Consider the following 16652-nt stretch of genomic DNA (forward strand, 5'->3'; position numbering starts at 1 on the left):
GCAGAGCTTCCACCTGTCTATGATCTAGATATCTCGCATGCTATCATGAGACGCGTCGGATCTGCCGCGCCGAAGGTGTGACTTCTCTCCATGGCCATTTATCGAGATGGGGTGAAAAGCTCATCACATATTATATTAGAGCAGAATTATAGTAAGTCTTCTCAAAGCGTGCTATTACTATATGTGTTCTTCAGCGCACGCGCCTATACCGCCTCACACAACATGGGATTTCATACGGCCTCGTATGTCATGGAGCTTCATACGGTTTCGCACATCACGACTTCAGCACACGCGCCTATACCGCCTCGCACGACACGTGCCTTCATACGACCTCGTGTGTCATGGTGCTTCATACGGCCTCGCACATCAAGGCGACCTTCATGATATACACGGACATATCGAATTGCACGCCGAGCTGATAAGAAGGCAGCGAAAATATTTTATCTGATGTGCATAAACTGCTATTCGATTTGTGTCTCAACATCACTACGATATGATAATCTGCCTACGGTCATATGTTTGTTATACGTATCGGAGCCAGTGAACGTCACTCGACACCACTCTGTCAGTCAGTAATTATGCAAAAAGTCGATAAATAGTAAATGACGTACATCTTATCATGCCAGAGTAAGAAGACGAAATTACTTATTACTGTCAATCTGATTTATTGAGACGAGCCCTTCAATGATACTTTGATATTATGAATAACTCCGCTATGGCGTGGGATCCCAATACGCTGTGGTAGACGTATTTCTAATCGCTAAGCTAATCTGCAATATCCTCACCGATTTAGGTTGAGGTTTGCCGCGCAATCGATAATAGAGAACTTTAGTTTCTGGAATAAACTCTACTGGAATATGGGACCAGTTTCTTGCTCGAGTGATATTCCAAAGGTACACTTTGAAGTTTAGGCAGGTTGCCGTACACTGTGCCCTAGCCGTAGAGGCTAGGGTAAGTCACTACAAAATTGAACAGGGGAGAAATGCGATGCCGACGAGAAGGAAGCGCGCTTCCGCATCTTAGCGCTGTACGCGATGGGATATGAAGCCGAAGCCGCCGCGCTGTACGCAGCAGAGTTCATGCATCACTAGGACCTGTCATGGCAACCTTTTTGGTCTTGGATTCGGTGCGCTTGCTTTGTACCAAGGTTTCATCGTTCTTCTTCTGAACGTAAACCTCCACCAAGCGCTCCAGCTCGTTTTCGTCGACAGACTTATGTGGTTCTTGGCCTGCGGTATACATAGGTGTAGTCTACACACAACCAGCGAACAAAATTCCGTAGCATAAGTCATACCTGACATGGCTCGCTCCTTTGCGCGCTTCGATCGGTACTCTTTTTTTCAACTTGTCAACGTGCTTGCGTACACCGCCAGCAGACAGCTCCTTGCTCAGCGCTGAGCCCAGACGCTCCGTAATTTCGACCCACCGCTCCGGCTTCGAGGCGCTATGAAGCTAGAAGGTCCCGTCATCACCAACCACCTCGTTCATGAGCATGCAGTCTACTTTCACCGAGTACGTGATGCGCTTTTTGCGGGCTTTCTCGCTCTTGTTTACTTGACACAGTCGCTTGAGCAGAGCGTCTCGTCATCGCCTCCACCACTGCGTACGGGTGGCGCTGCCACGACTTGCAAGACTTGTGGCTCGTCACCGTCCAACTCGACGTCTGACTGCATTATCGTAGTAGTTAGCGACACGTTGTCCGGTGACACCATCAGAATGAACACGTACTGTAGTCTCTGAAGGTATCCAGGTAAGGAGCTGATTAGCGCGTTTGTCCAATGCTCTGGGGCTTCTGTCGGCTTTTACCTGGAGTCGCGCGGGGGGTCGTGGCTGGCGCCGAGATTTTGCAGGTTGGTTGACTCCCTTTGCCCAAGGTTGCCGCACGCAATTGGTGCGATATCACCTAGACTGACGTCGAGTTTTTCGGGTTATATGGTTTTACAGGAATCCGCTGAGCTATGGCACTGGAATATCTCGACCCTCCTGTATTCCACTGGAACAAGCTTTTGGTATATAAATATGCAAGTTACGTTTTAAGTACGATTTTATTGCAACATTTTATTCCAAGGTGACGATATATTCCAGAAACTAAAGTTCTCTAATGACCCATATTCTGAATAACAGAGAGTGACTTTGCAGCGAGCGCACCTCAAAGTGGTGCCATTTGAGGAGCGAAGCGCTCAATCGAGAATTAAGACAACATTAAGATGGTGTTCATCATGCAGATCACCTCAAACCCTGGTGGTGACGACGAATAGTTCCTCTTCGCAATGATTTACAGTGATGCCTTTACCACGACGATTAACAATATTTATCCGAGCTAAATCTATCACGCGGGTATCTGTCTGTAACAGCCAGTTGTCACGCATACATAACTGATGCTGTGAAAAGTGGCTTAAAAAATACAAAAGGTAGGTCGAAAGCCGCTTAGTGAGACAGAACATGTGAGTACTGAGAATATTGTCTACAATGTTTTTTGGAGCGTAAAAATATTAGAACACGGTATACATATATTATATGTAGCTTTGCTTTGAATAAAAAAAATTAGTTCACCGCAGCGCAGCGGAGGTGGTCAACCCTCTCTACACCAACCAACCATGCCCTTGCGTTAGTTTCTCGCCCCATTACCGATATACCTGTCCGTCTGTCAATCTATCCGTCGCTTCCCTGCCCTCCTGCTTTTATCTACCTTTTCGCATGGTTACACTCGACCGGTCTAATGCATTTCCTTCCCATCCTATCAGCTGCGCATATCTTTCCGACCCGACCTAGCTAAGCCAAAATTACAAAAATATTAAAAAACGTTTTACAATTAAGAGGCGCCCTGATTGGGCGATATTTGCCGACCTGCGACACCTACTGGATCTGTCGCACGATCGGACCGTCTCTCGCCTTCGCGATTGGACGTGAGGTAAACATTTCTGCCGAGAACGAAGCGCACCTATTGGATGCAAGCAACCTGGTGGGTTGTGTTAACGATTACATTAGTACATTTTGCTACTCAAAACCTGTCGTATGTACTGCAAATCGGGCACAGTAAACACCTTGTCTGTAAGAGCTCTGCAATGTTTTTTCCTCACACCTTGTAAAGTAGAGCCGATAGTATTATTGCTAATATTGAAGGAAGTTTTACAACCTTTGCGTTAGCTGCACCCGGACATCGCACTGGATGCGCGCATGGTACCTACGTGGTACTTCCTCTGTCCGGAAATATAAGCGGGCTACCTATCTAAACCGTGTCCAAAAATATAAGCGGCTTCCTTACAAATTCAAGTCACTTAAAAATACCGTTGTATTTTGGCTAAGTACGCCTTTAGAATTGCTGTTGTTGTTGGCAACCACTACTGGCCCGAGTCAAAGCCGAGCTACGCGCTATCAGTAGCATTATTCGATGGCAAGTTTTACGTCTCTACAAGTTTTCACGCCACCTAAATTAAAAATGACGGTCAAGCGAAGACTTTTCAATTTCCAATTCGGCATCACAAACTTTGCGTCATCATATAGTTGCGACCAAGTGACCGATTTGATTCAAATTTCGACCAGAAAATTCACCGTTATCCAAATATTATTTTAGACCAATGAGATGTCAGTTTAACATATTCCGATGAATAAATTAAATATGACCGCTCTACAGATGAAGTAGTATTTGAAGTCATTTTTATTGCTTAAAACGTATGTTTTGCAAAAACATAGCAATATTTAAGCAATTGCAAAATTTAAAAATACAGTTTGTCTAACAGCATTAAATGGTGGTTTATTGGCTACTATTTAGAGGTATTTATTGTTTTAGACTATATCATGCTTTTGATATAATAATACAACGTTATTTATTATTTCGTTCTGTTAATACACCAAGCAGTAAATGACCGTTAGAATACCACATATTTTTATGCACGTTAGTAATTATAATAGGCTGCTCGCCGTTTGCAGCATGGCGAGGTCCACGCTCAAGGCCAATATTGACCTGCTACTGGTGAATCCGAAGCGGTCTACGATGAACCCACCGGCGCGCTGCGCCTGCTGTAGGAAGCTGCAGTACGGGTACACGCTCCAGACTATCAGCGGACGAGACATCGCGCGGCGCAGCATAGCCTGCGAGAACAGCTCAAAGCGGTTAAGCTCCAGAAGGAAAAGCCCCAACCACCTGATTTGGTCGAAGTGTGCCGCCGGGATAGCCTGTTGAAAGTCAAGAAGGCGATGGGTCCTGACTTGTACCCTAAGAAGGAAAAGAGGAGCAGCCGCCCTCGTAAGCTGACTGCCCGAAGCGCTAAGTACATCAAGCAAAAGAAGCAGAAGAAGAGTAAGTAGTTGATAAATATACCCTTTAGGCCCTCATTTTCCTACCTGTTTTTGTATTTAGTATACTGGCGGACAGTGCGAACTTGGAGCCGCACATATGGTAAACTGACTCCGGCACTGTCAATTGTGCTGACGCACCTACAGAGCGTAGCGCGTTTCATATAATAATTAGCACATGATAAAAACTGTGTGCCCTTGCAAGCGCCCTATCTACATACGCGTCATCGTAGATGGAAAGTACACTCGCTCACTTGGACACATGCAAATCCATGCTTTCTGTTCCATCAACGCATACAACGTATATTTCACTCATGCGTGCTCGCAAATAAAAAATACAGTATTAAGTTAGCACTCCGCGCGACGAATAAGTTGCTATCTACAGACGCTCGTGTGCCCGTGTGCGGTAGTGCTGACCATACATATGGGCGTGGCAAGTCGATGTGTCGGTACGCAGTACTGTACTTAGTGCCCTGTCCATAATGGTCGAAATAAGAGATCTGTTGGTTATAAGGTGTTTCCGCCGCGCGCGTATATATAGCTATCAGACACACGGTCAGCTAGCCTGTATCTCGGCGGTATGACCTGTGCCCAGTTAGTGACGCGCCTGGTCATATCGACTATTGTACCTTTCTGCCAAACGCCCTCAGTTGTATGGTCCTACGTAGGAGGATGACCCTTACGGAAGACCTACTATCTGATCGGGTCCTTCCGACTAAAATTTAGCCTAACCCTTTGACGAAAAAAAAGACGAAAGACATATTTGACCATATCTGACAAAATTTCATTAAAATATTAGTATGCATTTAGATGACCGCTCATTCTTTGGGGTGTTGTCGGCATTTTCTGTTGATGGTTTTTTTTTTCATTTTCGAAGGCTTCTGGTCGAGACGCCCAGTACACCGGCAACTACGCTGATCTCAATATTGTAGACATACTGCAAGACAACGCCTCGCCAGCGTATGTCTGATGAGTAGCCCATATTTCATTTAAAATCAATCTGCTGTGGATACCTTACGTAAGGGTAAATGGCCGGCAAATCCTTGCCATTCAGCCCTTAATTTGTAAAAAGGTACCCTTTAGACCAAATCGGAGCCCTTACGTAGGACCTCCACAATCAAGTATTATTGGATTGCAGTCGGCAAAATCAAACAGTGTTATTGGTCATATATTATATTATATTAGTTATTGGTCTGGCTTAGCAACTCAACTCCAGTTCGTCCTCAAATCCCACCTTTAGCCCTACCCACCCTTGCTTAGGACCAGCCTTTAAAGGTCAGATTGGCCAAAACTTTGGAAAGGCACAATAATACATCAGAAACGTAAGCACAGTAAGCCAGCACGACGACGCCAAAGTACCGAGAACGTGACAGTGGTCCTATGCAAAGGTTTTGGCTATCACGAGCGCGTGGCATATACACTCATTAATGACCTTGCGATAGATGGATGGACACATCAGCTAGCACGCAGAGCTGATAAATAGGCAGCGAAAGTACTTCATCTAATGTGCATGAACGCTTATTCACTTCAAGTCTAAACATCACTACGATCCAATACCGCCATATAGCTTCGTATGTTTGTCATACATATCGGGGACAGTATAATGTCAGTCAGAAAGGATCTACGCCACTATGTCAGTCAGTAGCTATGCATTTAAGCCGGAAAGTAAGTCAATGACGTTCATCCTATCATGTCACCATAGAAAGCGAAGTTGATTTTAAATGACAATCCGATTCATTATGATGAGCCACCTACAATCGTGACCTTACTTTAAGGAGGAAGACAGATCATTCGGTGATACAAAAAAGATCTCCGTAAAGCCATTTGGAGTTAAGATTTTAATATTTGTGGTGATCATCGACAAATACTAGCGGTTCTAAAAGACACTACACATATGGATATGAGCTCAAATCTTACTTTAACAGATTGTCGCAATCCGTGATATGGTAACGAATGCCTCACAGCAAGACGAGGCATTCGTTACCATATCACGAATTGCGACAAAAGTACGCTCAATTCACCCGATGGCGTAGTATGTTTGCGTAGATGTACTAACCCTATTGCTACCGTTGCCACTAAAACCCTGCCATATGCTTGGTTTTACACTTTTTACTCAACCAAAATGTGAGGATTTCATTTTGAACGAATCATGTGGTTTGCGGAAAACCAAGCATATTGCTTGGTTTTACTACAATAATTGCAATAAGTATTGGTAAACCCACGCAATATGATATAATATGCTGCGGGGTTCGGAGTAAAACCCAGCATATATGCATGTTTTACATTGGACTGTGGGATATTTACCATACAAAATCCAAGTAAATTTCCGGCAGCAATAGGGTTAAGCACGCTAAGATTATGCTCGATTTCCTCATCAATTTATATGTAGGTTTTGGAGCACCAATGATAGTGATTCGCCTTCTGAGCAAACGATATTGACTTTGCAATGAAGTGTGCCTCGGAGTGGTGTCATTTCGGAAAGGACGCGCTTAAACGATAACTGAGACAAAGCCTTTCAGGGTAGATGGCATTCATCTTGCGGGTCACGTTAAGCCCTGGCGACAACGAATTTTGCTTCGCAATGATTTGGAGTTATATGTCCACCTTTAGATGATGATCTGGGCCTGCCTGCTATCGGGCACATTCAACTCTATATAGGGCTGTAAACGGTAACATTTTTTCAGAGATCAGGAAATGCTGTAGGTCGGTGACACCGGCGATGGATAAGAGTGTTGTGGGCAGAGTCTTTGTTAATACAGCATTTGTAGGACACGGTATGCGTTTGATAGAAGTAGCTCTGCTTTGAGTTAGAAACTCGAAGTCCACCGCAGCACAGCGGAGGTGAGCAGCCTTCTCTACACCAACCAACCATGCCCTAGCGTCCGCGGAGCCGGAGCCCAGAGCGCTTGTCTTAAACAGCTATTGCAGCAACCTGTCTGTCCGTCACACTTAACTTGTCGTGCCTGTCACTCTTTTCCGGACAAATAATTGGACAGCCTAGTTTTAAGATTTCTACTGGCTGCCGAGCGCAGCGAAGGCGGCTCCAATTGGTCCAAAACTGGATTGTGTAGCCTATATGATTTGTTTCCCAGTGTGATTTGCACAGTGCTATCCATTATCCGAAGGCGGCATCGTTCTACTATCATTTACTATTTTAACAGCAAATGTTGTTACTCATATTTGAGTGCTAAACTGAGGGCTTGCTTCCAATGCTGCAAGGTGCTTAGCGTGACATGTGTTTCCTAGGACATATACGTAATACTCTGTACTCAATTGTTTCTGCAAGTTGCAATGACTAGAACTAAAACAACAACTGTTTTGTTGTAAAAAATATTAATGAGTTATCTGAGTGTGGGGTAACTGACTGACCTACCAAATCGTAGTACATGTACAACAGAAGCTGGCCGTAAGAACAGAACAACGCGGTGTTAATAAACGTTGTCACTTGAGCCATAGAGATAGATAATTTTAGATTGAACAAAAGGAGCTCATATTACGAGTTCCTTTTGAAGCCATTGTTTCAAAGAGTTGTTTAGACAGCAAAATCCGATACTACTTAACGGGCAGACGTGTCGCCGACAAGAACGTAGGTTACGATTTTAACGGGAGCGGTAAGACAACAGCACAAAACGAGAGGTGTAAATTAAAGTTGGTTGCATAAAGAAACGTTTGGAAAATTGGAGCCTAAATGACGTTTAATCATCTATCAAATAAAAAACACCCCCGTCAACAAGGCGTTTTGCGACTCAATATCCAAATGTTTTGGCAGATTCGAGTGTCTAATGACTAATTTTGAATTAGCACAAAATGAACGCACTTCAATGCATTAAAAATGCTACAGTTTGATTTTTTTTAGCTTTCATTGAGTTTGGTATGAGAAGTGATCAGAGTCACCTGCACTTCAAATTGCATGTCTGCAATCGCTATACGATATATTTAGTTAAGCGTCGAGCTCGATGTCATGGGCGGTTTCTGAGCCGCTATCGCATCAATCAATGCAAAGGATAGTAATGGCCTGTCCAGCTTGCATTAAATACCCGCGTGGACTACCTGTAATTAGCTGAAATTGACACGATAATTATAAATAGACTGTGTCATGATTACTAGAATAATTTTTTTTTAAACACGGTAAGTATGATGGTAGGGACTGTAAAAAAAAAAGTTGCTTACTGAACTCTGCATTTTGTAGCGACTGGTCTAAATTAAACATAGATTTATGAAAATAAAGAAGGCACATAGGGGTTCAGATAATGGAAGGCAAACAGCTAAAATAAAACCTAAACGACCAGGACAACATGGGGAAGCCGCGCTTCGTCTGCGAGTACTGTAACAAGTCGTTTGAGGACTCGCACGAGGCGCGCCAACGACACAACCGCGGACGCAACCACAAGGCCAACGTCAAGCTCTGGTACGATAGCTTCACAGGTATGCGCAAGAACGTCTTGGCTAGGCTATGAGTACATATTCCTCATCACTCATTTTCAACGCTTTTTTTACCAGATCAAGAGCGGCATGCAGCTGCAGCTGGAATTGTTGGTCAGGACTCTCCTGCATGGACACTAGAGAACCCTCCAGCAAATAGCGCTCAGAAACCGACATTTGCGCTGCAGAACCTGCCACCTTCGATGCATCCTGCTCCACCTGGCGCTTTCTACTACTGTCGATCCGATTGGGGCTGAAGAAATACATGTACGACCAGCAGGCAAGGTCCCAAACTATCGACGTTTTGCACATTCAACAATGCTAACCATGTACAATCAGGAACGCTTCCTTTTGAGACAACGGTTCATTCTTGCGCGGCAGCAAGTACTCGGCCTATCCGCCCTGGATCCACGGATGCATGGCGATCTGCTCTACTGTCAGACGCCGAGACGGATCGTCCACGATCAGCATTTTGGACATCAAGTCACGCACACTCGCAGACACGTGGTTCATGCCCCACGAGTCTAACATGTCACTCATTAGACCCTGTGCAATCATCTGGAAGCGCGGATCGGCGTCATCCGGACGCTCGAAGGGAGGTGCCCCGGTAACCATGATGAATAGCATTACACCAGTTGACCAAATATCCGCCGAGAAGCCGTTGAAGGGGACTTGGTTGCGGTAAATCTGAGCATAAAATATTCTTGTCAGAATCCGTTCTCATGACAAGCAAGTGTGAAGCCGCGGTCGTACCTCGGGAGGCATGTAAAAGATTTTTCCAACTGCGCCAGCAGGCGGCAGTGAATATGTCATGCCATGGGCGTCAACAGGAATGCCAATTGACAGACCGAAGTCGATGATCTATCCCATACAAGGCAAAAGTAAAGTCAAACCTGCGTAACCTCATGACATATACAGTCGAGCTTCCCGTACCTTCGAGGTATCGCCATCCAGTAGCACATTTTCTAAGGACATGTCACGATGGCAAATGTAGCGACTCTGCAGGTAAGACAAGCCCGCGAGAACTTGAGTAAACCAATGGCGGCACTCGGCTTCCTCCATTGCACCACCGCTCTCCACAACCGAAAACAACTCGCCACCATTACAAAACGGAAGAACAGCATAGATGAAGTCGGCGTCGTGCAAACACTCGATCTGCATGGTGGAAACACAACACAAGATAGGGTTATGCGTGAGATGACATAAGAGTCAAGGCAATTATCCCTTCAAGATAACTTACCAGCGTGAGTACGTTCTCGTGGCCTGGTACTGAAAGGAACTGCTGCGCTGCAAGCTCAACAAGTGGGTTCTCTTGAAGCTTGCCCTCCTCTATAATAACCTGAAAATCGGATAACACATGAGATAATCCAGCCACCTACCAGTATTAATACTTCATTGATATACGCACCTTACTCATGACCTTGATGGCCACTTCGAATTGCGTGCGCACGAAGGTGCCATTGGGTGTCATCTGCAGACGCACGGCGTGTTTCACCTTGCCATAGATACACTTACGCAGCGTACGCACGAATTCGTACACAGCTCCAGATCCAGAAAATATTGCCAGCACCATACCGACACCTTCCACAGGACAACGTCGCAGCTCAGCATTCATGAAGCGCACTTCCTGCGGGATTGGAGAGCTCAGTCCATTGTGGTCAAACTCTTCCGAGCCTGTACGGAAAACGTCATCTGACGGGTTGATGCCCAATGCCTGTAGCTGCTGCTGTAGTTCAGCCGAGACCTCCTGCATCGCTTCCTCTTCTTTTCTCGCTGCTGAGTCACTGGCCACTTCAGTGACCTCGTTACTGCTGCTGCTGGGCTGTTCAGCGATAGATTTTACACGTTTAGAGCGATTTGGAGTCGCTGCCTTTCTGGCTGGGTCCCTATGAGGTGCCCGCACTGGTTCGGTGGCTGCTCGGTCTCTAGTGGAGCTTTTACCGAGTAGTCCGCCCGCCCACGATCGAAACCGGTCGAATGCGCGTGTGCGGGAGGGACGCTGGCTGTCGGAACTGGGGGCGCGCGCTTTCGTGTTGACCGGTGGTCTGTCGGTCGCTCGCGTGTCGGCTACGACGGCAGGTCAAGCAACACGACGAGGATGTCGCTAAAGCAGAGACAGGGAGAGATAAACGCAGTGAGGGGGGGGGGCAACCGGGGGCAAGCAGACAAAGTGGCACCTTACACACTCGGCAGTAGCGAGGCGAGAGAGGCGGAGGCGCAGGGGGCGACACCAAGTGACCAGAAGATGGTCGAGGGCAGGAGCGATCGGCGATCGGCAGGCGAGTCAATGCGCGCGCAGCTGGCTGTACGGACCGGTACGATAGCGGAGTGTTCTTCGGTTTGTTTTTTGGCTGTTTGCGTGTTGACTAAGCGTTTGTATGCGTTGCCATGTTAGAAATGACGTTAGAAATCGACCGGCTCGAAATAATGTGCTCGATTTTTGTTTCGATACTGCTGTCAAACCGGTTTTACAACGAGAAATACGATTTTGTGAGACAATTGGATCAGTTGAAGCTTTTGTTACTCAGTAGTTAGAGCATTTCCACAAAACATCGACAAAAACAAAATTTAACCAACGGATGACTTTTTGGGCTCGCACCAGTTCGACAAAACACGGACTAAATTTGCCCATCGACCATCCTCCGGTCATCCTTCGACAAGATATAACACACCGATGATCGCTGACAAAACACTACCTTGTGCGACCCTTCAGCGCTCAGTGTACGAACGAAATGTTCTCGGCACGAGAGAAGGTAGCGCAAGGGCGTAACTATGCTGTAGCTGAAGATTTGGAGCTAGCGCGAGCATGGGTACAGGTGTTTACCGACGCATTAGTCGGAATTAACCAGACCGCCAAGGACTTTTGGTGTCGAGTAAAGGATATTATGGAGAGTTCGGAGCTCATATCGGTTGCTCTAGCATCAGGAAAGATGCCAAGTCGTATGTGTTCAAGCCTCCAGGCGCATTTTAGTCAAATTCAAAAGTCAATTGCAAAGTATGTTGGCTGCTCGACTCACGTTGAGTCTCTGAGAACGTCTGGGTCAACTGAGAGGGATATGATGAAGCAGGCGTTGGCGTTGTATAAAGAGCGCTACAACCAGCATTTTGCTTATGTAGAGTGCTACGACTTGCTGTCCAGGTGCCCAAAGTTTGAGAAGGGGCTTGATAGAGTTTCAGGTCGCGGGCAATCTTTATGCTCTGGGAAGCGTTCTGTGTCTGAAGAGGAAACTGAGACTACAAACATTGGGCAAACACTGGCCGGTCCACCTACCAGCGATAACACAGAAAACGAGCGTCCCAACGTCGGGGTTAAAGCTGCAAAACGAACTAAAGTAGAGAGGTTGATTCCACTTCGAGCAGTAAAAGCCCAGGAAACACTTGCATCGTCGATGACCCTAAAGGTGAAAGTACTAAAGGAGCAGCTTCACATCAATTAAGCCCAGTAGCGCCTCCAAGAAGAGCAAGTGCTACACACAATGCTCAACGAGCTCTTTAGTACTGTGCCAGCAAGCCGTGGGCATGCTACGTACCTAGAAAACCGTCGTGCCAACTTGCTGCGTCGCCTTGATACTGTGAGCACGACCTCACCTCAAAGCACATCATCGACCGGTGACAATTCATCTCTAGCGACTTTCGCTTCACAGGACTACAATCTACCATCGTCATCGGACATTTCATCCACGCTATCGTCTTCGTTCACGACGGCAAGTTTTCCACCACTAACTCCATTATCTGATACTCCAGCTTCGTCGATCGAGTTCACTGACTAGGATGTTTTTCACGTGACTACTCTGTTTTTTATCAGAAAGCTAGCAAATTCATTCAAGAATTAACGTTAATAAAAAAAGTCTTGTCAGCTCACGATCTTTGTTTTATTTTAATCGTCTGTTTCACCAAAACACTTCCATACATGTTCAGCTAAGTCGACCTGCAGCTGAGCGTGACGTGAAGCGTTCTCGATCGTATTAATGCGTGCTGTGAGCTCACCAAGCGATCTAGGTCGATATCCAACTGGTCGTGAAACGCGAAGCTTGTACAGAGGATTTTCTTGCTCGTCGTCAAACAAATATCCGTGCTCATCAACTGAAGAGAAACGATTCTCTTCACGTACCATATTGTGCAGGATAATGCAGGCTCGCATAACCTTATTCATGTTCAGCCGTGAAAGTAGTTTGCACGGTAAGGCTAAAATCCTCCATCGGGCCTGCAGGACGCCAAATGCGCGTTCGACATCTTTTCTGAGCGCTTCCTGTGCTTTTGCATAGCACTTTTACTTGTTACCACGCGGTTCTGATAATGTTTTAACAAATGCAGCCCAGTCAGGATATATTCCATCTGCTAGGCAATACGCCATGTCATACGAATGTCCATTAGCTTCGAAATTCACTTGAGGTGCGTTTCCTTTCATTAATTCATCGAACACGGGAGATCTATCGAGAATATTAAGATCGTTTAGCGCTCCAAGCCAGCCAAAGCTAGCGTGCCAAATCCAAAGCTCCTTATCTGCGCACGCCTCCAGAACAACCGTAGGTTTTTTCTCCTTGCCTTTAAGCAGCCCAGCCCAACCGGTCGGGCAGTTTTGCCACTCCCAGTGCATGCAGTCGATGCTGCACCACATTCCGACAAATCCACGCCGCGTAATTCGAGTAGCCGCTTCATATCTGATTCCGTAGGAGATCGTAGATACTCGTCACCAAACTGCTTGTCCACGGCATCCACGAAATGACAGACGTTATTGTAGATAGCCGTCTTGGACATCTCCAGATTCTCGTCTATAGAATCAGCGGACATTGCGTAAGCTAGAACCCTTAAGGCAGATGTCACCTTCATAAGAGGGTGAATGCCCATTTTCTTTGCTGCATTCGGTCGCTGCTCAAAATACGCGGAATCTGCATCAAGTACACCGTTCAAAACGCGATAAAACATAGTCTTGCTCATGCGATTTCGAATTCTAAAGTCATCATCATCATAGACTGGAATCGGCGCAAAATACTGCTCTACGAAGCGCTGGTAACGCGTCTGAAAGTCTCGGTTCTTGTTGGCACGTTTGCCGGGGCGTGACCCTCCGCGTCGCTGGGCGACAGCATGAGGATCAGGATATAGGAGCTGCTGAATGACAAGATCCTCCTCCTCGTCTTCGTCTTCAATGTCGAGATAAGCCTGGGGGCATCTCGACGCTGCGCTAAACGAGTTCACCGACATGGGCTTCTTTTTGTGAGATCTGTTGTGGATTGTCTTCGGCTGGTGTGGCATGTCGATCAAATTTGAGTATGAACATTATTGACCAATTGTAGCTTTTGTATTGTCGCAGCTGGTGGAAATGCTCTTAAAAGGTTTAGTAGATATAAATCAAATTAAGGGATAGGGTACATCAATTTACTGTAAAACAGAGGTCGTAAGCAGTTAGCCGTAACCGTTCGGGCAAGCTTCGGCCGGTTATATACTCAAGGGAATGTTTCATTCCAGAGGAGCGATACAGGTAATTTTTTATCCTTAAAGTTGCAGCTCAGGGCAGCCAGGGCAAATTTGGATGATTTTGATTGGCTGAGAAGTTGCCCTACTTAACCTCCCCCCCCCCCCGGAATGAAACATCCCCTAAACGAACGGGTGCGGACAGCCGAAACATAAAAACGGATTGGTTCTGTGCGACCGAAACCGGAAACCCCGCCTATTATGGGCCCTATGTATGCATTCGTTTACGAATTAGAGCACGGGCAGAAGCGTTCACCGCAGCGTTTTACTAAAAAAAATTGAGTGCTGATGTGAAATGCGTCATAATTCTTCTAATATGGAATCGTTAAAAATAGTTTCTCATTTTGTTTACTATCCGAGACGAAGGAAACATCTTATATTTATTTACAAAATAGAATTGATACGCAACCTTTTTTTCATTTAAGTCTGCCAAACATTATTCACTTTTTTTTGCTCCGAGTCCGCGATCTCTGGGAAAAATAATCACATGACGCTCTGCATCTGACACCACTATAGTCGGTAGATCGCTAGGAACAAATCTCACGTTAGACCTGGGTGGCGGCGACAAAGACATCCTCTTCGCAATGATTCAGAGTCATGTCTATCTTTAGCCTGATGATTAACAAAAATCATCGGCGCTCAATCTATCATGCGGTTATCTACCTAGACCAGCCAGTCGTCGCACATACTCAACACGATGTGGTGTTGTCAAGTGTGACATCAAGGAAGGCGATCAATATTGCTGTTGATCCAAAGACCATTGATGAGGGAGACAACGTACACATCAAGAAAAATATGTACAGAGCAAACTTTGGGACGCTAAATTGGTAGGCCACACATTACATATAATACATTTAGCTTTGATTTCGGTATCTTGTTTTAACCCCTCCGTTACCAACGTCGTAACTTACGGCTTCAAGGAGGACATAAGTCTTAAGTTACGACGTAACTGAAATCTCTAGACATGAAATGGCTCGAACAAAGTGAACACGATACTTTAATCAAGTCAATTTTCGCTGCCAAAAAATATAGACTAGAAGAGGTCAAAAAAGAAAATGCCAAAGAAAGCGTGGGGGAAGGGTAGATGTGCTGCAGCAATATGGTCAGTCCGGACACTTGATTGAGTGGTCGAGGGTGCCGACTCGAAGCAGCGGTGCCTCATTCCAGAATTTGCCACAATGGCAAGAGTACAATCCAGTACGAGAACCAGGCAGTCGGTAGTTCAAGACACGCTTGGGGTTCGAGCGGTCGACTTCAAGCACTTGTGGCGGCAGCTCCTTGGAGTGGGGTGGACATCGAAGAGGCCGTCAGGCTCCGGACTCGTGAAGGAGTAAATGTATACGTCACCGACCGGGATCTTGCTTGTCGGTACGTAACGCGTGAACGAAGCACAACACAGGTATCTAAATGAATTGTTGTTTGTGCAGTGACGACGTTTGCTATCGAATCAAAGCTTATTGGAGAAAAAAGTAGCGAGAGTGGGGGGTAGGCGAGTGTCGATGAGGGCTTGCCAGCGAAGGAGTCGGTGACGGCGTCACAGATCGACGCATCCATTGTGCTATCAGCCAACACAATAGCAGTGATGTTCGGATCGGAGAGCGGTTCCCAGTCGGATCGTCTGGGTCAGGCAGATCACGAGCTGGTCGTCGGTGCCTTTCAGCGCCTCTTGTCGGGCGCCGAGTCTAACAGCTATATAATGATAACGCGAGTGACGGTGCCAGTGTGGATGATTATGAGAGTGTGGAGGACGCTCCGGATGGCCGTGTTGCCGTAGTGGAAGACGACGTGAGCATCATGGCGGATGGAGAAGTGTTGGACGCCAATGAGGCTATCGATTCGAGCGGTAGTGACAACAGCGATAATAGTGGAGATGAGGTCATTGAGCGGCGCGAATATCCCGACGACTTACTGGAGCCTGACGAAGATGTCGCCCTAATGGACGCGATGGGTGGAAAGCTTACCCTTAAAGATATCGACAACAACGCGCTTCGGCAATTCTCGTGGAGTGCACCCTCTTCCGAGTTTGAACGTGATTGTGAAGCATATGCGCATCTGGCTACTGATGTTGCTACCCCTACGCCAGAGATCCAAGCCATCGCAGACTCGCCGATGCTGCTATTTTTATTACCTGCCAAAGTCGCTGTGGGTTAGCATTGCGAAGGAGACCAACCGCTACAAGCGACAAACTGCACACGCCAGAGCAAAACGATTTCGAACAAAGCAACGGAAGCGTCATGCTGCGACGCCAGAGACTGTCTAGCATATTGAAAGGCGTCTTCGTGCCGAGCCTGCGTACCAAACGCATGAGATCTTACATGTGATGAGCCTTTTAGTGGCAAGAATGCTGAGCCCGATCACGCGGCGTTTCTCACGACATTGGGCGATGGCCGATGATGGCGCACTATCAGCCGGTAACTTTGGCAAGTTCATGGCTCGCAACCGGTGCACTTCGATCCTTCGCG

The 16652-nt window shown here is 46.4% G+C and overlaps 3 protein-coding genes across 3 annotated transcripts; all 3 read right to left on the bottom strand.

Moving 5' to 3' along the window:
• Positions 1-1077: 1077 nt before the first annotated feature.
• Positions 1078-1712, bottom strand: PITG_02070 (uncharacterized protein; the record flags this gene model as incomplete). The annotated part of the gene is made up of 3 exons (XM_002906995.1): positions 1078-1251; positions 1366-1444; positions 1555-1712. The coding sequence occupies 3 exons, from the start codon at positions 1710-1712 to the stop codon at positions 1078-1080; spliced, it is 411 nt and encodes a 136-aa protein (XP_002907041.1).
• A 7399-nt stretch (positions 1713-9111) lies between these two features.
• On the bottom strand, positions 9112-10471 carry PITG_02071 (protein kinase, putative; the record flags this gene model as incomplete). The annotated part of the gene is made up of 5 exons (XM_002906996.1): positions 9112-9405; positions 9472-9579; positions 9652-9873; positions 9959-10057; positions 10127-10471. The coding sequence occupies 5 exons, from the start codon at positions 10469-10471 to the stop codon at positions 9112-9114; spliced, it is 1068 nt and encodes a 355-aa protein (XP_002907042.1).
• A 2699-nt stretch (positions 10472-13170) lies between these two features.
• Positions 13171-13971, bottom strand: PITG_02072 (uncharacterized protein; the record flags this gene model as incomplete). The annotated part of the gene is made up of 2 exons (XM_002906997.1): positions 13171-13476; positions 13543-13971. 2 exons carry the CDS (start codon positions 13969-13971, stop codon positions 13171-13173), a joined length of 735 nt encoding a protein of 244 aa, XP_002907043.1.
• Positions 13972-16652: the final 2681 nt, after the last annotated feature.

This window comes from Phytophthora infestans, genomic scaffold (assembly GCF_000142945.1).
Source record: "Phytophthora infestans T30-4 supercont1.3 genomic scaffold, whole genome shotgun sequence".
Lineage (NCBI taxonomy): Eukaryota > Oomycota > Peronosporomycetes > Peronosporales > Peronosporaceae > Phytophthora > Phytophthora infestans.